This window comes from Xyrauchen texanus, chromosome 39 (genome assembly GCF_025860055.1).
Source record: "Xyrauchen texanus isolate HMW12.3.18 chromosome 39, RBS_HiC_50CHRs, whole genome shotgun sequence".
NCBI lineage: Eukaryota > Metazoa > Chordata > Actinopteri > Cypriniformes > Catostomidae > Xyrauchen > Xyrauchen texanus.
The window spans coordinates 31714096-31736469 of NC_068314.1; the positions used below are offsets into that span (position 1 = coordinate 31714096).

The 22374-nt window shown below is 38.2% G+C and overlaps 1 protein-coding gene across 1 annotated transcript in view; it reads right to left on the reverse strand.

Moving 5' to 3' along the window:
* The window catches only part of LOC127632812 (forkhead box protein J3-like), a 138805-nt gene that overhangs the window by 88292 nt on the left and 28139 nt on the right, over positions 1-22374 (reverse strand). The window contains exon 2 of the mRNA XM_052111597.1: positions 1737-2184. Within this exon, the coding sequence (XP_051967557.1) occupies positions 1737-2057 (321 nt within the window). The 5' untranslated portion in view covers positions 2058-2184. The remainder of the gene's footprint in view (positions 1-1736; positions 2185-22374) is intronic.

The following is a 22374-nucleotide window of genomic DNA, read 5'->3' on the forward strand; positions in this document are numbered from 1 at the left end:
CCGTATTTCTGTGAAACTAGAAGAGATGCAAAACAGGAATAACCTGTGCTGCAAGATAACTGGATCCTACTGATCAATTGTCTAATTTTTCCATTTCGTTCCTACATTTTATTCAGTCAATGAAACTGAATGCTAACAGACCACACAGAGCATTTTTGTCCCTTTGTAAACTGACAGGCTGCTGATTCCTCAATATAATAGCTGTAACAGTACATGATAAAGAGATTGAATATGGCAATTAGTGGCCATCATTGAGAACAGCAGTAGGTCCCCTCTTTGTACAAGGCACTGAAATAGGGCTACATTCCAGCAAAATGGAAAGGTGCCTCCCAGTGAACCTGCCAGGGTAACAACCTTGTACAGCATTTTCAGTGAATTCAGTGAATAATGCAGAAATCCAGTTGTTATGTCAATCCACTGTGCAGAATGTGTATGGGGTGAGGAAAAAATGAAAGGCTGATGTCACAAAGGGCATTACGGCACTAGCAAGCAATTTAAACCACAGGCATCTTCCCAGGTACAACAAACAAAGTGTGAACACATGTTTGTAGCAGCAGAATAAAAAGGGACATCTACCAAACCCTGATCGGTTTATTTTAACCAAATATCCTAGAGTAAAAGCATCAAGCTGACCCCTAATCTCTCCTATCTGCAAATACAAATCTTTTCAAAAAAGAAATGCCATTACATTTCTGGAAAGAAAACTAAGCAATATAATTCAAAAAAACGCAGCTGCTATACTGCTCTATAATCCAAAAACAACAATAGAAGAGGGCGCTTTTAGTGCAACCTGTTTGATATGCTTTTTTGATTACGGTTATCAAATAACATCAAGTAAAAATTACATCTATAAACATGGTGCAGCCAAATGTTTTAAGCAATATTTATACTTCCAAAATCATGTGTTGAGCCTTTTGAATCTATACTGACATAAATATCTGTTTCACAGCAGAGGAAAAGAACGTGGTGGGTGTGGAAATATTCTCACAAACAGATACACACACACACACACACACACACACACACACACACGGACCATGTCTCGCACGGATATGAACCGCATACATCTTGTCTGCCTGCAATAAAGCTGTGCTACCAATTCTATTGCCAATAAATGTCAACTGATTGGAAAGCTCATTCTAATATCAATTTCCATCTCCGCTCTTTAAAAGGCAATCAGCATGGCTTCATCTCTGTATATCATATGCTCCTTGAGATGGTGACACAGCAATGGCTCTCTCCAACATAATGGACTTCTATCAGGGCATCTGGCATGAATAATACAAGCCATGAAAGGGAGATCTTTTTTTTTTCTGTGGCTGGATCTGGCTCTGTGAATTTCAACATACTTCCTTCTCACAGAAAAAGAGCCTTTATTTTCATCTGTCTAGAGAGACAAGGCACTGTGTCAAATATTAATGGTCATAAACAGATCTGAATACTGTTTTGCAAAATAGCAGCGACCATGTAAGCAGTGTGGCTGCTGCTTTGATATTTTCAAAATATTCAGAGGCAAGGAAAAAAAAATCTTGACAGCATAAGAAATGAGAATAATTTCACACATTAACCTTGGCAGCCTCCTCTGACTAAATTCAGGGCTGATTCGGTACACTGATTGAATTTAAGTGAAGGGACGTCACTTGTGTGCATGCAAATGTCTCTGACGGGCAGAAAGCAAATAATGACAAATTAGCTGAAGCTTACAGTCAGAGCGCTGCTTTGTGCTTTGCCCTTACCTTCCATCCACTGCCAGCTTCCCTGTAATAGGGAAAATTGTCACAGATCCACTGGTAGATCTCGCTCAGTGTCATTTTCTTTTTTGGCGAGCTATTGATGGCAAACGTGATGAGGCTGGCATAGCTGTATGGTGGTTTGCCGTCCTTGTGCTGCTGCACCTCTTCCTGGTCCAGTGTGGTGTTGGGGTCCAGGAAGGCGCTCTTCTTAGCCATGCCTGGCCCATGAACGCCCTGAGCGTCTGCCTTCTGAATAGCCGCCCGCATGGTCAGCTGTGGGAGCCAGTCCATGGAGGTCAAGCTGCTCTCCAGCTCCGACGTCATGGTGGCAGGTCGAGGGGTCTGTTAGACTAGCGTGAGGGGGGCGGCAAAGGGGTGGCGATCTGGTGCTCTAAGAATGCAGGGGCTCCTTCAGATCAGTTTTTTTTGTTGATGTCACTCTAAATTAAACCTGCAGAGAAGAGCAAGAGAAAGGATCATTAGATTGGCCGACATTGTAAAAATATGAGTGATCGCTTCTGAAGCATGCTTACACTTTCATAGTTAAGAACCACTCCAGCTGGAACCAATGTCATTTTAATTAGCGCGTTCAAACAGGCAGCGTATCCCTTTGGAGAGAAGCTCCAAAACAGTTGCTGATCGGCAGACAAACACACACACCCCTGCAAAAAACCCACTGAGCTGCACAGACTGGCCGAGCCGTCTGGCCCACCTCCTACCTCCAGCCTGCACCCTGCAGCTGACTCACACAACTGTAATTCGAGACGCAAACTGAGTAAATGCTGCCGAATTGTTTTCACAACTGCCAGCCAAATGGGGGAATGGTTCACAAGGAATTCCAATTCTCCTGAGGGTAGTGTAACACTCTCTTCTCTATCTCTCTCTCTACCCTTCCCCCTCTCCGTCTCGTCATTGTCGTAAACAGGCCTCGCAGTTGGTGTCGTGCAGTGCGCAGAGTAAACAGGATCTTATGTCTGTGGCTGCACTCTACACCCACATACAACCTTGTGTTTTAGGCATGCTGCCCTCTCTGGCTTAAAATAGTAGCAAAGGCGTGAGGCCCATCCCAATGGATAGGTACAGAGAGAGGCAGCTCTCTCTGAAAGTCTTACAGTGAAAATGACAACACGACTGGAAAAAAGGCACCAGGAGAGGGAATATTCCACATATATTCAGACAATCTTGGTTTAAAAAGCCCAGAGATTTCTCGGGACCCCCAAGAGACACCCTCATTGCAATTCCTCTACAATCGTAGAAAACAGAGCGTGAGCCACCGCTATGACGGATGCTCTTTTTTCATCTCACTGTCATTTCCATAAAGGTGAGTCATGACCCTCTAATTTAAAAGATTTTTTCCAGTGCGGAGACGATGGGCAAACTTAAAATTCTAATTTAGGATCCTCACAACCACACATATAGCAGGAAATGAACGCCTTTGGGCATTTGCTAATTAAATTAAAACAAATCAAATCTATGCACAGTGTACTCCTCAGTGTCTCATCTATCCGATCTGATTTTCACATCCAGTAGACTGCAGGAGTAAGCTACATCGGCAAACTGAAACCTTTTCATGCAACTAACAGGCAACCATCAAACATTCCAAAACAATGCCAGGCTGACAGTAATAACAGGAGCAGCATAAATGTTAAAGGTACGCGGCTTTAACATGCAAAAACAGTGTCTAGTTCAAAATCTATTTCATCTATACAACAATAGCATTTTATTTGAACAAAAGAGAATAAATTTGAACTCACAGAATTATATGAACATTTCTGCATTTGAAAGAACTAGGTCTACTCAAGCAAAACTGCCTGAGAAATTCCGTTTCTGGTTTTATCCAGAAACCAAATCTAACTCTAGCTGATAATACCATGGGAGGCACAGCCAAGTTTCAATTACTCAAAGATACTTGCAAAAAATATTTTAAATATTGATCTAAAAGAAGTCGAAATAAAAACATCAGATATCAAAAGCAGCAATAAAACAACTGATTCAAAGTTCAAAACTTGCATTTCACACAAGGAAGTCAAAGCTATATCAGGTCTGACTAATAGACCAGTTGAAGGATGCAAACAATAACAAATGAGCTAGAACGCTACTGCACATGACTGGTCCTCTAGCATTTCCGGTAGCATATTTTTTTATAACCCAGAACAGTCCAAATTAAATTACTGGAACACACTTTTATAAGTCTAGCTAAAACAGAATAAACAAGTGAGGTGTCATTACCGGATCCTTTAAATAAGACTCTGAGTCAACACATTTTCTCAATGAGCGTTACACGTTTACCTGAATCGAATTCTCCAGACGAGTTGTTGATACTGAGGCGATGAAAGTGTATCATAGTTTAGATGCTTCAAATTATTTCCTCAGTGTAAAGGTCGGGAATTTCAGATTGTGCATATTTTAATCAAGTAAGCTGTTAAGGCTGCAAGCGTGTGTGACTTGCAGACAAGGTCTTTTTTTATTAAATACTTCCTTGTGTTTCTTTTCTTCTGCAGTAGCTTCTATGCAACTTCAGCTACTCTGAGAGCCTGGCAGTGCGATACTGGAGATATTGTTGACTTTGGTATGACAAAATACTTATGTTACTCATTTGGAAGTGGACAATGTTAATGACTTGAGCAGCTTTATTCATTATTATGTGGTGATCTATTGTATAGTCACTTTTAGGGCCATTCTCTAACAACATGTAAATGTTTTTCACCTACCAGAGATAAAAATGTGTGCTACAGTTGTTATTATTGCACAAATGCAGCCGTCTCCCTTCACTGATACGGTTCATGCATTCATTTCTGGTTGCTTTATCGGAAATCTAAACACCTTAATTTCCGTTAGTTCCAGGCATCCAGGGAGCATCCAGCCACCGAACAACATGAGCCACCATTCAAATACATTATGATTCTCATTAAAACAGCTGATATGGCTATAATCGTAAACTAAAATAAATATCTTATATTAAACATATTCAAAAGGCTGCTACACATTGTTTAACATAACAATATTTGAATGCTTTGACAAATAAACGAATACAGTACAAAAATGCCAAAGGACGCATGACATGTGATATATTCTTTGCCCTTAATAATCACTTCACCATCTCACAAACACAAAAGTATCATTGCAATGACGCTGAAAGAAGGAAAAAAGGGTTCAGGTCTCAAGTATCACCCAAATGCTACAAAGCTGCTGCCATTTTGACTCTATGCACATCATCCAGAAAATCCAAAGCTCTCAGGAGCACTGGTGTGTTAATTAGTGTACCTCTGCACTGCCAGGCAGTAAAGTGCAGATTCTCTTCATTAACACTTATGAATTCTCTTCATGGCACCTGCACAGACAACTCAGTTTCATCTTTGGCCAGCAGCAGCTCAGACCACAGAGTGGAGGATGCGGAGCTGGGTAGACAGTGAGGAGCATACGTCAACTGGCACAAGAAGAGGATATAACTGCTGGCCACAAACACAACCCTAAGTTAGCAGGTATAGCCTACCAACACTGTTAACCCTTTGGTACCTTCGGAACAGAGATGTGTTCATCTTGTTGTGAAGCACCTTTGAGCCAAAAGTTATAAACTATTAAAGGTAGGGCATAATGTTAGGTGTGTTGAATTCATTAATTATGCTAATAATCTTTAAAGCTACTGTATATATCATTTTTAAATACATGTTAAAATACATCAAGTTTATTGTGCAGAGACAGATAAGTAAGCTATTGTTACATAAATCCCCCAAAAAACATACAAATTACACCGGTTGTTTGAACAGTTCAACATAGAAACAATGGGAGTTTAGTGTGGTGCTACTTTTTGTGGCCAAACAATGGAAGACAGTTTGTGGCATAGGCTAGACATTCCACAATGCAACTTTGACTACACACATTGCAATATAAACTACAACATGACTCAACCTCTTTAACATGGTCATCAATATAGCCAATGCTAAATACTAAGGATAGATTTTTATCAATCTTTATCAAGGTCAATAAGATTTAAAACAATAAAAGTGCATAAATAACATACAATCATTAATATATTAGCTGTTTCTATAGAAGAGGTTTTGTATGTTGGTTTCAAACACCCTTTAAAAAGTAGAACCTTCTTTCTACCCTCCAAAGTAAATGCTCAATCATATTTTTGTTATAGGTCTTTGGTAAACAAACAAAAAAAACAAACCACACTGGCATACATTCAGGTAAGTGTCAACTATATTATGAAGGCAGACTTACTGAAAGCTTTAAATGTGTTCTTTTTATCAGATTCAATTTTTTTTATTATTGATTCTCAAACATAATACAGAATAAAGACAAATATATACGCATATCAACCATTATCCCCCTTTAACCCCTATCCAACCCTCAACAAACGTTCCTGTAGTCCAAGCCTGAGTATACACTAGAGCCCAACCGATATTAATTTTTGAGACCGATACCGATTTTAGAGGTGGGAAAATTCCCCGCTTAACGATATGGTGGCCGATATGGTAAATTTTTGAGCTGGAATGAAAACAGACCTTTTCTATGTGGACTGTTCACCATTTTTGCACTGATATGACTATACAAAAGGTACTCAGAAGCTGCTTTCTTAAACAAAAATGTATATCAAATAATTATTAATATAACATCAGTACTGTATGTTTATATCAGTCAAATGCTGACCATTAAAATAAAGAATAAATAAAAATACAATAAATAGTTAAATAAACATCAGTACTGTATGTTTAGTATCAGTCAAATGCTGATCATTAAATAAAGAATAAATTCAAATAAATTAAATAGCTAAACATCAGTAATGTTTAGTATCAGTCAAATGCTGACTATTTTAATACACCAAGTCAATTAGGGGCAGGTCGTAAAACAAGAAGCATTTCAATCTGCTGAGACGAGAGATAAACAGCGGCAGCGGTGTTACACCGTTTTCTGTTATACAAGTTCAGGGGAATCTTTCAACAGTGGAAAACCAGACTTTTAAATATTACATTTTATAAATGCAATGACTGCAATTGTTAAAGGGGGTACCATACTGTGAATCCTGAACAAAACAATTTGATGAATACATGTTTACACATCAGCTTCCACTCAGCTGACAAGCAATGAAAGTAGCTACATGGTTACCTAGTTAGCTTGTTAAAAGATGGACCAGCATTGCGTCTCACCAACTAGGTAACAATGTAGCATGAGATCAACACTCAGACACAATCCACCACTGCACCATTGTCTGCTGAGCTGCAAAAAGATGCTCTGATGTTTATCTTTTTAATCAGTTACATTACTGACTGCATTGACAAACTATAGCTGGCTAACATAAAAAAACAGATGTGATAAACAGGAGTGACATGGTTATATTGAAAAGAGAAAGGATGGGGTCATTGTTTATTAACTTTCCATAATGTATTTCACAAACTAGTTAGCAGCTTACCGAAAAGACTCCGCTTAACTCCGCCCTGTCTGCAGAGCCACTGTCAGCTCAGCCCGCCACCCTGCCCAATTCGGTGAACCATTCTTGAAATGAGGGAGTGACAATTGACTTCCATCCTCTAAGAATGATCTGTCTGCTAAACATTACACTAGTTTTGACTCAACTTTTTGTATATTTGTCACCTACTTTAATAAATGCCCCATCACCCAATATACATAGTCTAGGGCAGAACAAAATTTGAATATCTAAAACCTCACAGATTAAATTCTGGACTTTTCACCAGAATTCTTGACTCTTAGCGCAGAACCACAGAGCACGGGCTATGTCTCCATCCTCCAACTGACATCGTCAGTAGGTAGGTGTGTCTTTTAAACAAAGCCAAAAGAATATAGATGGAGTCTAGTGGAAACGATGCAAAATCTTAAATTGAATAAGGCGTAACCTTGCATAACTAGACATAGTTTATATGTGTTCTTAGGACACAAGTATTTTTCTTGAAAGCCAGGTCGTTATCGTAGATTTTGATTTTGTGGTTGTGGTGGGTGGAGTGGGGGTAGATGTTTGGGATGACACATGAAACATATGCAACTGGTTTAATGGAAAGTTCAACTGTGCCAACTTACATACATATAAAAATATAGTGTGACAATGTGCCCTGCTATTGGGGGATGTTGACACAAAAATTATATGTGTGTTCAATGAACTGTATCTTCTATCCTGGGCAATAACGGTGAAAATGTTTAATAGCTTTTTTTTGTAGCCAATATTTAAGGTATGAGAAATAGTCAGAATTCGGAGAAAAATTCACTAGAATAAAAAGTATGACAACTAACTCCGGTCATCCCTCTGTACAGTATATGTATAATATATCGATAATCATCGAATGTACTGCATTTAAGCAAAGTTCGAGAAATATCAGATAAAATATAAAATGGCAAATATACTCCTACTGTTACTCAATAATGATTATTTCTAAGTCTAAAATAAAACATTGTGCATTTGAAGCAATCGTTGAATTGCACTGTTAAAAGAGCACGTAAATTGGTTTTGCGTATGCTCTCTCACATGCTGTTTCTATGATTCAAACCATGAACAATAAATATTTACTTTACAGAACAAATGAGAGCAAACTCATGTGTGTACATGGATGTGTGGAATAGTAAGCAGACTTGTGCAGTGGAGAAGGCCCCATTGGGGGGATGGTAACTTGGCTTCGGCAGAGGGGAATCACTCTCTGTGAGCTCCTTCCACTGCGCCTGAAGACCTGGCACACCACTTCACAACAACATCAACAGTGATGTAACCTAGTAACAAGCCCTTGGCTTTTCTACTCCTAACCGAAACTCTGGCCACGTCTTCCAAATCAACAATATTATTACAGTGTGTAGAAAGGCCTGTATTGTCTTGATTATCATGAGAGAAAAACAGGGAGGGGTGGGAAACACTCTCACCTGCCCCAGAGTAAAAGGGAGATTCCTCATTTTTTCCAACCCCAGAGGCACTGATCTCAAGTTATTTTTGAAAACAAGAATAACTAAAAAAGCAACTGTTCATTGTTGCGCCCAAATGTCGAGTGCTGTAATTGTTCGCCATGGCCAGCGTGAAGACTAATCTTCATTAAATGGAAAAGTAGGTAACAGCAACAGCTTTTAAATGTCAGTCTTCCCTCTCCATTAAAGGCTTAATGGTTGCATTGAAACCACCCCCAGGATGAGAGCATTAATAACCCAGTCGTTACTCACATTTTTTGGATACGTCAATTATCGCTTCATTGCGCGCACATTGTTCAGCTTATTACAGCCTGCAGCAGATCAGGGCTCGTCACAGTGAGACTGCCACTCAGCCTGGGCTGTCGGATGCCAGTGCTGATTTCAGGCCTGCCAGAGAGACTACTTTAAAGCAGTATGTGCACAGACTGGGAGATCTGATGCGTTTGGGGTTTGTGTCAAGGGTTGGAGGAGTTGTGTTCCAGTAACAAGGTTTGGCAGCTACACAGTGGCCGGGATGGTGTGTCCTCAGAGCCAGAGTCTCAATGCTTTACATGAGGGCTGATTCCCACCTGGCCGTATGCATGTACTCCATAATTAATCTGCCAGTCACAGCAAAGTGCCACTCTGGCTGAAGAGAAATTGAGGGCTTCACACATCCAAGTAGCTGATAATCATAAATGTGGCACCGTGTTAATGGTAGGTTAACGTAAAAACCACAGGATTTTAAAAAGCCAGGAATGCAGCTAAGACAAATGGACACTGAATTCATTTTTTTTCAGACAACACAATGGACCGGGATATGATTTCACGTGGCAGGGCTTCTGGTTTTAGAAAATACATAATAAATAACAAACAATATTGCATTAAATTATTTTAAATATAATGTTTACTCGCTTTCCTACCACAATAAAAACACACTGCTTTGAAATATCTATTCTTGTATTAAGCCAAGAGATCAGCGTTTGACATTTCGATATTTATTGGTCACGTGTCATCTCGGGATGTGGATTCAAAGGTTCAATTTCACCAAATTAGATTTTTATTCCACAGCAATTCTTCGCACGAGCTTGTGTTTCCGCTCTACCACCTTTTTGATCCATTTGAATGGAAGTGAATGGAGTGCGAAGTGTAGTATGACCAGGGCTCAAGTATTTCAGTCTGATGCACTTATAAATGCAGCAAAAAAATAAATATTCAGATCACTGGCTTTAATATGTAATGAAAGGAAAAAGGTACAACAAACAATCTTATCCTTTACAAGCGAGCTGCTTATAAGCCTACAGCTGCAGACATTGTGCTCATGCCCTCTGAGAGAGCAGAAAAAAATTCCTTACAGACTAATCAGCTGCAGGATGTCACATGGGGTTAAAAGCAGAGACAACAGGCTTTGTAACCTCTGATGCAGATACACTCAAATAATTACTGAAAAGGGAGGAAAGAATTTAAATTTATGCTAGAGTAATTATGCCATTTGGGGATATTAGAGAGATTTTCTCAGCAGTCTGCCACCACTGGCAGTGCTTTTCAGATCCGGGCGACTACAAGCTGCACACGCTGACAAACACAAGGCCTTCAGCTCATTGTGCAATCTGCAGGTCCTTACAAAATGACGCTCAGCTTTCCAGTAATTCAATAAGCCCTTCCAGTGAATTACAACCATGGTCAGGAGGGGGATTGTCTCCGTGTCCCTGGCAGCTTGGCTGGTAGGTGCCCTTTATGTACGGAGCAGTACTGCTGCCCTGATACCAACCATGCTAACCCAATTTCACTGCATTGCGAGCCCGCAGCCCCCGTATTGACACATATTCTCCCCTGAGAATAGTAGACCACTGCCAGCCTGGCAACCATTCGCCAGAGCCCACAGTTGAATCTCGAATAAAGCACTTAAGGCTTTGGCAAAATAATAATTCATCCATGGCATTCTTCAAAGCCCCCTTTCTCATCAGAATTCCCTGTTCCTTTCCATGGCAATTAAATGCTAAGCTCTTCTCCTCTCTGCAGCAGGCAGCACAATAAGGCCTCAGAGCGGCATCATATAGAATATAAAACACACTAGCATTATTAAAATGCAACAAGAGATGAATCAGGTTTGCATGCAGCATTCTATTCCACTGGAATTACTTTATAACCTTTTCTTTTGGACCTCAAAGCTCTTTCATAAAGGTGCAAAATAGCTTAATATCTTTAGTCTTTCTTGTGTTTGTCTGATCTTAACTGCTCTCCCCTAGGTTCAAAGGGGCTTTTAACAAACACAGGACAAACACTTTGCAGCTAGCATTTTCCAAATCATCTTTGCCGCTTAAAGAATGCTGTATACGGGAATTCACCTTCTCATTCAGGAGACGTTTAATTTGCAATTCCAAAATATATCTCTTTGGAGTATTTTGATATATCTAATCAAAGAAAGTGGATATTTCAACAGAGATCTGTTTACTTGGTGAAAACTGTCACACTATAACTATTCAGTTACAAAGAGTAACTGAACAACATGAAAAAAAGGATAAAACGGATTCAGTTCAGACGTTTTAAGTTCATCTCACATAGGCTTAAAATTGCCAACAATTGGGATGACATTAACACTTGGGTTATAATTAAAACCGTTTTGCTTTTCAATCAATATCAAATCTCTCACAAGTAATTAACAACATATTAAAGAGTTTATTGCCTGGCAGAGCTGGCTGCCGCTGCATCATTAACTGTTAAAATGCAACTCTTTGACACCTACAGTCATTTTGCAGAGTTTCACTGCAGCAGCACCCTCCCCACTCCCTTTTGGCTGTCATTCCAGCACCCCCCAAAAGAAAATACATTACCTTACGGCGGGTGCAGTTTCACATTTGGACAATGGTGGATTTAAAAAAGTGACAAATAAAGAGAGAGATGCAAACTATGCCTCAATCACAATGCACAGTAATTATGATTCTGCTAAAGGACAAGCAGCTTCACCTTGATGCAATAAAAAATATTCAGCCATTACGTTCAGAAATAGCACAGATGTGAAACATATGCAGGGACAAAAATGCTTCACAAATTTGAGGTTGTGAGCATAGTGTGCAATGTGTCACAGGGGGCTAATCCCTTAGGAAATGAGGAACTGAAACAACATGACTCAGAGGGGGAATACCAGCGAGGGCTGATGAAAATATAGACTAAAGTTGGTGATTTGAAACCCACAAGCTTTAGTGTTACAGCTGCAACCTTCTCAATGAAGCAAGCACTTATGCAGTTTGCTATGAGCAAGTCTGCAGAGGATTGGTGAAGTAAAAAATGGTCAGATTACTGGCTAGGGACATGCACGTTAACTATTAGATGTAGGAGGGGAAAAGGGCATGATCAGTTTAAAACTCAAAGCAATCATCTTGGCCACGTGGAATACTGACATTTCTCTATTTAAAAAAAACATGCACATGCAGAGCAAATCCAAGAGATCCTCGATTTAAGAACTTTTTGTGCAATACATTACAAACAATAAATATTACTTTAAGTTAGCAGGTCAAGGGAAACCCCTTAAGGTTGCACTTGTGACTAAGACAAAGAGCAACTCTTACTGTTCAAAAGAAACCACCTCCTAGAAAGACTTACCCTTTTCCCAGAATGTTTATGCATCAGAATCAGTGGTTGCACAACGCAGCGGCACACTAGAGATTAAAGGATTAAGTCACAGGTCAATAGTTTCATCTTTTGTTGATGTTCCAGCTTAGCCTACACTTTTCAGAGACAATGCAGGAAAGGACCCATGTCATTTGAGGCAAGGAGAGGTGCACATGATTTCAATATGCTACTGTACCAGGGACAGTTTAAGCATGCCATGATGCAAAACTGAAATAAATACAAAAATTACTTAATCTATAATGAGATATGGCAGACAGAAATTCACTGACTACATTTGAAAAAGTCCATGAATTAAGGAATGATAAGCACAGACACTTAAGCAATCAAGTGACAGGGAGGGAAACAAATGGACCAACCATTAGCAGAGGAATTTGACCACAGATTCCTGGGGCCTGATGTATAAATGTTGCGTACGCACAAAATGGGCATTGAAATGTGCGTAAGCAATTTCTCACAAACATATCGTGATTTATAAAAATAAATATGCCCACCATCCGGACACACTCTGCTGTGTGTGAATTGGAGACTCCAGCTGGACAAATAATGAACTGAACAGACTGATTATAAACTCCTTAATTCACATTTAGAATAAAAATATGTAGTTAAGCACTTGAAAGAGAAGTAATCATTATCAAGCCAATAGTAGGCAATATTATTTTTATGTAACTAATTGAAAAGGCATTCAAATTTAAGCTGTAAAAGTGAAATATTGGTTTGGGATGCGCTGCGTTTGGAGAACTTTCCATGTCATCGTAGAGAAGGAACATACAGTAACTTAGTTTAAGATATTTTCTGTTCATGTACTGAGAATAAATTATTATTATATTATATTAATTATTATATTATATTTGAATAAAGATTATCTGTAATGCGATGCGCACTCGACTCTGACTGATGTGAAATGGCTTGTTAAAACGGACAGTAGCTATAAGACAGGCACTGCTGTCATATTGAGTAGTCGAACAGACCATTGGAGAGACATCATCAGAAAAAGTATTGTATATAAAATGGGCTGCATGCTCTACTTCATCCCGACCCTCATCACAATGAAACCCCCCTTCTAGTCTAATAAAAACATTATGAAAAGTACATTTGTCGTTCAGCTGTTTATTAATATAAAATACCAGCAAAATATAAAATTGTAGTAATCCGATGATATCAGACAATATTGCACAAAGAACTGTAAGAATTTTCGTTTTGTTTCTAGTATTAAATATTTAACTTCTCAATAAAAACATCCTTAAAATGATTTAAAATGTTAAAAAAAATTCTGGAAAGCAAAATTGCTTAGGTTAGATGTATATCTGCAAAGATAAAAAAAAAAAATGTGCAAAGGGATATTCAAGATATATTCTTTGAAAACAAGTTAATTTTATAATAATGTTTCTACATGGTGCAGAATCTAACCTTTGGGCACACCTGACATTTACAGTCTTATCTCTTATAATACAGTTTCTCGTACCGTTAAACGCAGTAAACACGTGTCTGGATGGTGAAATGCATATGGTAATTGTACGCAGATTAGGATAGGCATGGTAAAATTCCAGGCCTTGTGAACTTATATATATCCATATATGGTTATTTTGGGGAGGAGACGGGGTAGGGAATGAATGTGTGCATGTACGCTCAATCTTCCGCTAGCTGGGATTTATTAAGGGAATTATGTGCAAGTTCTGCTGTACGTACGGTTTTATAAATCTGAATTTTTTTTGTGGGGACGCAAAATCTGATATATTTTAGGAACAAATCTGAGCAGAGTATTATACATGAGGCCTCTGGTTTTGCAATTGCACTGTTACACCTAGTCATAAATTTCTCAGATTTTCATAAAGCCACATACAGAGATTTAAAACCATTTTAATGTTGAAGGTTATGTTTTAAGCAGGCAATAAGCAATGACGTTCTGTTGGCTGTACAGAATCAGTCCACATTCTTATAAAGAATTTTACTTGAACAAATGGTTCACAAGGCCAACTTTGATGTGCACGATGACTAAGAAATCCACCCAACAATATACTTTATGGGTGAGAGTTTATAGCAATTTATTTACCAATCAATCAAGGGCAAGTGGTTTATATACAGTTAATAAAAAGGCTTGTGAAAACGGTGTGATCGGAATCCAAGCCGATCAAGATCGGAGCAGTAGCGCAGCTTCCTCCCTATATCTCGGCCTCTTGTTCACTCACTCACTCGCTCACTCACTCGCTCACTCACTCACTCGCTCACTCACTCGCTCACTCACTCGCTCACTCACTCGCTCACTCACTCGCTCACTCACTCACTCACTCACTCACTCACTCACTCACTCACTCACTCGAGCGTGCGAGTGCAGGGCTTAACAATAAGGATTTTTTCTACTTGCCTAGTTGGGCCAGTGCTTCAGATTATTACTGGCCCTGCCCAAATTTTCACTGGCCCCAATACAAAATGACAAATAGCTGTTTTTACAATCATAGCTTTAAAAAAAAAAAGTCAGAGGATAAATATATTTTTTACATATCTTATGTTTTTAATGTCTCATTCTGTGGTTCATCTCTAAAGGTGAATAAATGAGAGAAAATGTGTTTGTTTTTTTTTACAGTGGGAATAAAACTAGCGCTCTGTCCCTATACGAGAACGCATGTATGTTAAACAGTCTACTCAGCACAGAGAGAGAAGATGATGAAACATATGCATGGAGAGACATGGATTTTCAGTCCTATAGAAAGAAACTTTACTTTTGCTCCAATGAAAAAAGAAAGATTTATTGTGCTCCAATGTGTGGATTACTAATTTTCACCAACATGTAAAACTGAAAAATGCGGGGATTTCGCGCACCGTTAACCATACACCGTGCGGGGAAAAATTTAGCAAAACATGTTAAATCCCACTACGAAATTCATTAAGTGTGTTTTTTTTCCTGGTATTTTCTACACATTGGTAATAGCTACTGCATAGACACTTGGAAAAGAGCAGGGACAGTGCTAGGAGAGTGCTCTCAGTGTCTGCACGAATATACCAAATATACTCATGCTCGCTCCTCGGTAAGAAGACTTCCATGTACGCTCCATGTAATTTTTGTGTGCTGTCGCTTGTTGTTTGCTTGCACTAATGTTATAAATGCAGCTCTGGCCCGATCGGGCAAGTGACAGTTCTAGCAACTGGTCCGAATCTTTCTCGCACTGGCTCCGGGCAGTCCTTATTTTCGAGCCCTGGTGTGTGTGTGTGTGTGTGTGTGTGTGTGTGTGTGTGTGTGTGTGTGTGTGTGTGTGTGTGTGTGTGTGTGTGTGTGTGTGTGTACGCACGGGAAGGGACATGTCTTTTGTACTCTTTGTATGGTGGAATTTAATAAACATCGTAGTTAAACAAGATCATCCACAAGTGCATAAATGGTATGAAATGCGAACACCAGCGAAGTGGTAGGTCTATTGCATATAAACAGTATAAAGTGTTTAGAAACTTGACAGTCAGACACAAGTAGGGATGGGTATCGAGTTAGATACATTTTAGGCATCGACTGAATTGCCTCTAAACTATCACAAAATGTGGTTTGTTACCAAATTCTGATACCTAAAGGGTTAATCTCGTCAACGTCAGTGATAACCATGTAGCATGCGAGCCCAAATCTAAAAGTGCAGGTGATTGGCTGTGATTAGGCATCAAGAAAAAAAACTAGTTTACGCCGGTTACGACCCAGAGATGCAGCTCACACGTGAGGCTGTAGTGAGTACGAAAAAATCCCCCAACATCACATCCTGGACCATCATGCACTCAGACGACTCATTACTGTATTTTTCTAATAATTTTAGCAAGGTACCTTAAATCGTGATACCGCAGTATTTTTGTGAAGGTTATCGTACTGTATCGTATTAAATGTAATAACATTGACAACATTCTTATTTAAAACATTAAATAATTAATGCTACATATTTTTACTTTTTCGTAGAGCTACTCTACATTTTTATAAAAAGTTCCCAAATGACCAAAATAGAAAGAGAGAAGAAAAAAAACAACAACTTCTCTAAAGTTCTCTAAAACAGCTACTTAGCACACAATAAAAATCAACCTCAAGATAGAAATGAATAATGGTGGAAACAAACATTAAATGTGGTTGACTGACACTGATCCATTCATTACTAAGTAAAACCACGTCAAAGAGCATACATCCCCAGCTAACCATTCCCTAATTAGAATGTAAAATGATCCATGGAGCGCTACAGGGCAACGGGGGGGACATCTGCAGGAGCAGACTTTCAGACATAAAGAGGGACTCGAGCATGACAAAGCAGCAAAAGGCTTAAATGTGTGGCCTCAGAAAGGGAAAGTGTAGTTCTGCATGTTAACTCTTTGTCAATGTGTAGGTGAAAGGCTAGGTCCTAGTGAAGGGTATCCACAGAAAGTAAATGTATCAATAGCGTTGGGTCTGTAGCAACGTCAGAGCTGGGAAGATCTGTGGCTAGTTTTTTTAAGTGTATGATGTCAAAATGCCGCTTGACATATGAACTTAAGTGTCATTGATCTGTCTTTTTAGCAGTTTAATATTCACAGCTGCATCGAAACTGCAAAGTGTCACATTCATTATGTCAGAACCCCCATAACCCAAAACTTGCACGTAGAATATTAAGTTTGCCAACATCAGAAATGTATTTAGCCTTTTATAAGTTAATAGGATTCAGTATCAATTCCTTTCTAACCAAATGGCTGATATTGCAGAGTATAAAAGGGATGAAAAGGCACGCCTGCCTCTCTCTCTCTCTCAAACACCATAGATAGCAACAGGATATTGTTGGGGCAGGATGCTGTAGCAGTGACTCATTTCCTTTTACTAATTTGAGTAATCAATCTAAAATCTCAAGATTGTGTGGTTTAAAATCATATATTATTTATAATAATATCATATATAATATAATATTTCAACTAGATCCAGTGATGGACCATGACCTTCTCAATCAATGAAATAATTAATGTAAATAATTAAATATTTTTTTTTTTGTGAGGGTTAGGTTTAGGGTATAGAATCTATAGTTCGTAAAGTATAAAAATCATTATGTCTATGGAGAGTCCTCATAAGGATAGCTTCACCAACAGTGTACATGGTAGATCTTGCTGCAATAACATGATGAAAAAGATGATCTCATTCAATAGAAGTGTGAGCACCCCTGCTATAAATGATGGCGATGGAGACTTTCTTTATTTGACTATTATACTTAACATAAAATAATTACCATATGACACTAGCCTCCTCCCCTAACCAGTGCAGTTTACATTTCTGCCACGGAGAATTGAGTTGATTGCATAGGTACACTATTAGTTTGGGCATCGGTCAATTTTAGAAAAATGTACAACATAAACTTTGACGTGTTACTTTGACAAGTACCTTTTTTTACTTGGACAAGTGAATGACCAATTTATTTGTCATGAGGACAAGCACATGACAATACTTAATGTCGAGCCCTGGCTCAAATGTATGCTCTAGTCAATTTCGTTTTTTGACCATTTGTGAACTGCGTTGAACACATTGTTTGTATCTATTCAACCAATGCGTTTATGATTAAATTACTACTAGAGCACAAAATTGTTTACTAGAGCACAAAGTTCTTCATAGATCTAGCCTCTTAAATTTGCTCTCAAAGTGCACCAGATTGATGTTTTTTACTTTAAAATGTAAAAAATAATTCTTCCAGGGGGACATGCCACAGGACTAGAGGGTCTGAGGTCCACCCACCACAGCCTTAAAAATCCTGTGGGAAACACTGGTAAAGAGGTTCAGCACCCCTTCCACTGCATGTAGAGAGATTTATTTGACTCGTTCCGTGTAATGTGTGTCCAAAAGACAAGATCTACGCAATTCATTTGTCATTGAATAATATATCTTTTTATACCCTTTCTGTTCTTTACAGTCAATTGTTGATCAAAAACAACAAAAACATTTAATTCAAATCACGAATAGCACAAATAAGGTTAAGAATAGGGATGGGAATCGTAAGGAATTTAACAATTCTGGTTCCGATTCTGATTCCAATAAACTATTCCAGTTTCTTAATGGTAACAGTAATGATTCCAGAAATACTTAATACTTCTGAGGAACAATTATTTGGAAATGAGAAATGCAATTATTATTGCATTTACTGCCCTCTGCAGTCTGTTGCCAAATGATGATACTGATTCAGATTTCTACAGAAAAAAATATAACAGGGCTACACAGACAATCTTGCGACAATCATTTAAAATCTAGTTACCATTGGCGACAGTAGGGATGCATGCGTTCATATGCGGTTTTGTAAGATCTCACAAGATGATATATTGAATAAATCTTTAGAGTGCCACATAATGGCCAGAGTGGCACTAGTCCACCCAGATTGGTCCACCCAATCAAAACTGCAGTAATATAAGAACAACTTGCAAATAGTACGAATCTGTATATTGTTGCACGAAAAGTAGCTGACATGCAAGATAATCATCATATTCCTGTTATAAATATAGTTAGAAAAAAGTGTTTTAATCAAATAAAAATGTTTGATATGATTATGGTGAACTGAAATGGGTTGCTGCGCGCTTCTTACGGCGTCGCTCATTTTCTCAGCACTGCACAGCTCTCTACAGTCATGCCTGTAAACAGATCCGCTTACTGCGCTTCGCACCAAGATAATGTATCCATGCTTTGTCTCACTTTATTATTATTATATTATTATTATTATTTTATGTGGGAGTGTGGCAGAGGTTTCTGTAGATGACATAGCAGGGCATAAAATTAGCGGTTAATATTGCTCACCATCAACCCGCAGCTGTGTGGCAGGTTACCTTTAAGACTTCTATTAGAGAAAAATTACAAGAAACACTGTTAGACACAAATACGCACATTTGAAGAGGCACACTTGAACATATTTTGGAAAATAGATGAAAGAAAAGCCGTCGATGCACGTCTCCGATTCGCTGTGTGTTTAGAGGTTTACTGGCGCTCACATATTTCTTCCATGTTTGTAATCTGGGAACAATTTGCAGGAATAGTGTCATCTATGGGAACGCTGAATATGATCTCAGACCATCTAAGGATGTAAGGACATTGGGACAACAGGTAGCTACAACCTCAGAAATGGTTCTTGAACAAGAAGTTTCTCTTCTGTGCTTATCTTCTCTTTTGCCTCCATTTGAAAATAACATTCACGAACTCTATAGGAAAGCTGTTAAATAGAACATCTGATCCACTCACGGTTTTCACCAGACCTCTTATTTTACATAGACAAGTAATCAAAAGAAATATATTGAGGCACTGCAGCAGCTCCAAGAAGCCAAGAACGTAAGCCAAAGGAGACTTCACAGATTTTAAAGATTCGATCTTTGGGGAAATATCCAACGCTGGGTTTCATGATAACGTTGCAACTTAAGCCATTACAATCATCTTAACTGGCGTTGTTTGTTATTTTACAATGGAGTAATGCCTGTTTCCCAAACCAGCATGTATATTGCTCATTATAAAGTAGAACTTAAGGGCTTCGTTATGGGAGCTATCCGGTCCAAAGGTGCTGATCACTTTGGCAAATATGTCCAGGTGTTGGTCTTCTCAAAATGAAAATAATGTGGAAATACAAACAAACATGGAAGTTGCAACCTTGTCGAGGAGCCGAAATGTATTAACTATTACATAATTAAATAAAATAAATTATGGCTTTAGTAAGACAGGGTTTCAGATATTTGCTCAGCTTATAGAGATTAATAAAAGTGATGCAAGGATTGCATGTAACGTGAATATACCCGATGAGCATGCGTTCTGTAAATTTAGATTTACTGTATCTTTAGACCCATCACGTTGCATTTGCAGACTGCCAGTTGATTTCAATGTGATTTCACAATTTTTATCCTCTAAAACAGTATACAATGGATTTCCAATGATCAAATTATATTAATATATCATATTTTCAAATGTCCCTTTGTCTCCAATAAACTGTAAAAGATGCGAGAAAGCTCTTATTATTTTTAAAAAGTTTTTACTTGGATAACAATGCTTCTGGGAAATGCACCATAGAGATTTAGTATTACGTAAATGCTTCTAACGCTCTTCTTAGTGCTTCGGGAGACCCAGCCCAACACCTGTGAAAAGCAGGACTGAAAAGTGTCTAATAATAATGTTTATTGAAATATATCTTACTTTAATTTATTGTATTTATTTCTTTATTATTATGGCCATTTCATTTTTCATAGTGTAACAGGGTCAGAAAGGTAGTTCCGCTTGCTTAACTTAATTATGTTTAAGCTATACCCTCCACCCATTGGCTGGTGATGTGTACAGAAGTGGTTCTGGTTGGATCATTAAGATTTGTGCCAGCCGAGAGAGTGGTTGTGGTGGGTGAATGCTCCCCCGAAAAATATTGTAATAAATGTTATCTTATTTTTGGGGGGTTAACATCGACATGTATTTTGTTTTGTCATGTATGAAAGTCTATTATATGTACTCTTTTCTAGCTACCATGTTTAATGTTTAGTTACGTTTGATTTAATGTTCATCCTCATTATACAACATGCCTGAGCATGATTATTGGGACTGACCACCGCATTTCAATGTGTTTAAACAGGCACAGACTTTATATTTTAAATAGTAAGTGTAATTATTGTATACCTGTCCTATACTGTTCATACATAGCGACTCAGATTTGGGCCAGTTGAGAGAGTGGTTGTGAGCATGATTATTGGGACTGAACACCACTTTTCAATGCGTTTAATCAGAATAAGGCGTGAGATGGTATCAATCGAGTGCCTTATTCAACACAACGCAGAGACAAAACCATTAAAATTGCATCAATATGACCTATTAAGTTAAATTTCTAATAATAAACTTAATTGTTAAAAAAATATTGTTATTGTACATGTAATTATGCAACTCAAAGCAAATATAGACTCTAACCTTCATTGCATTCATGATGAAATTAGGCACAAAATAGAGGTCCACCCTGTTTCACCAAGGTCCACTCATTTCTGCCCTCGCCCCTGAGATAGATTCATTTAAATTTAATTAAAGTAAAACAATCTGTTGGTATTTGAGCCCATGATACCATGTATCCAAACAAGATGTCTGGGACCTCCGGGAGAAAAACAAACCCACAACATTAAAGATCCTGCACCACATTTAACCATGGGCAATGGGTACTTTATCTCTGTGTGCGCCAAACCCATCTCTGTTGTTTGCTGCCAAAAAGCAATTTTTTGTCTGGCAAACTGAAGCCGCTTGAGTTTGTTGTTGGATGAGGGGAGTGGATTTTTTTTGTGGTGACAACTTGTGGTGATGTAGGTGATGTCTGATTTTTATTACTTTTTTTAAGTCTTTCTGACCACAAGACCCAACTAATTTCTGCAATTCTCCAGCTGTGATCCTTGGAGATTCTTTGTCCACTTGAATCATACTCCTCACTGTGCATGAATACAATATAGACACACTTCCTTTTCCAGGCGATTCTTAAGATCTCCAGTTGACTGGAACTTATTAATTATTGCCCTGATGGTAGAAATTGGTATTTTCAATGCTTTGGCTATTTTATCATAGCCACTTCAGATTTTGTGAAGCTCAACAACTTTTGCAGCACATTAGAACTATATTCTTTAGTCCAACCCACTGTGATTGATGATTAAGAGAACTTGGCATATTTATACCCCTGTGAAACAAAGTCATGGCTGAATGATTTCATATTCCTGGTCACCCAGGTTCACAAAAAAAAAATTATAAAAAAAATTCATGAGAATATACTTCAGATATATTTGTAAACATAAGAATTTCTAGGGGTGCCAATAAATGTGGCCAAAATGTTGATATGAGATATTTCCCCTCTTTCAATTGTTTTACTTCAATTAAAGTTAGATTTTTTTTTTGCATTTCTTTTAATGAAAGATCAAAAGCCTCCTCTGCTCATATTTACCAAGGATGCCAATATTTTCGGCCACCACTGTATATATTAAACACCCAATTAATGAGCTAGCAGCTGTCTTTTTTTTTTTTTGGCTTTCCATCTTGTTTTTAACAACAATCTAAATCGATCAATTCTTTGATATGGCAACTAAAACATAAAACCATTTGGCAAAATGTTTCAGTTTTGGAAGCAATGGCTCCATAGTCATTTATTTAGTCTGAAACCATGTAAAACAAATCAGAACTAAA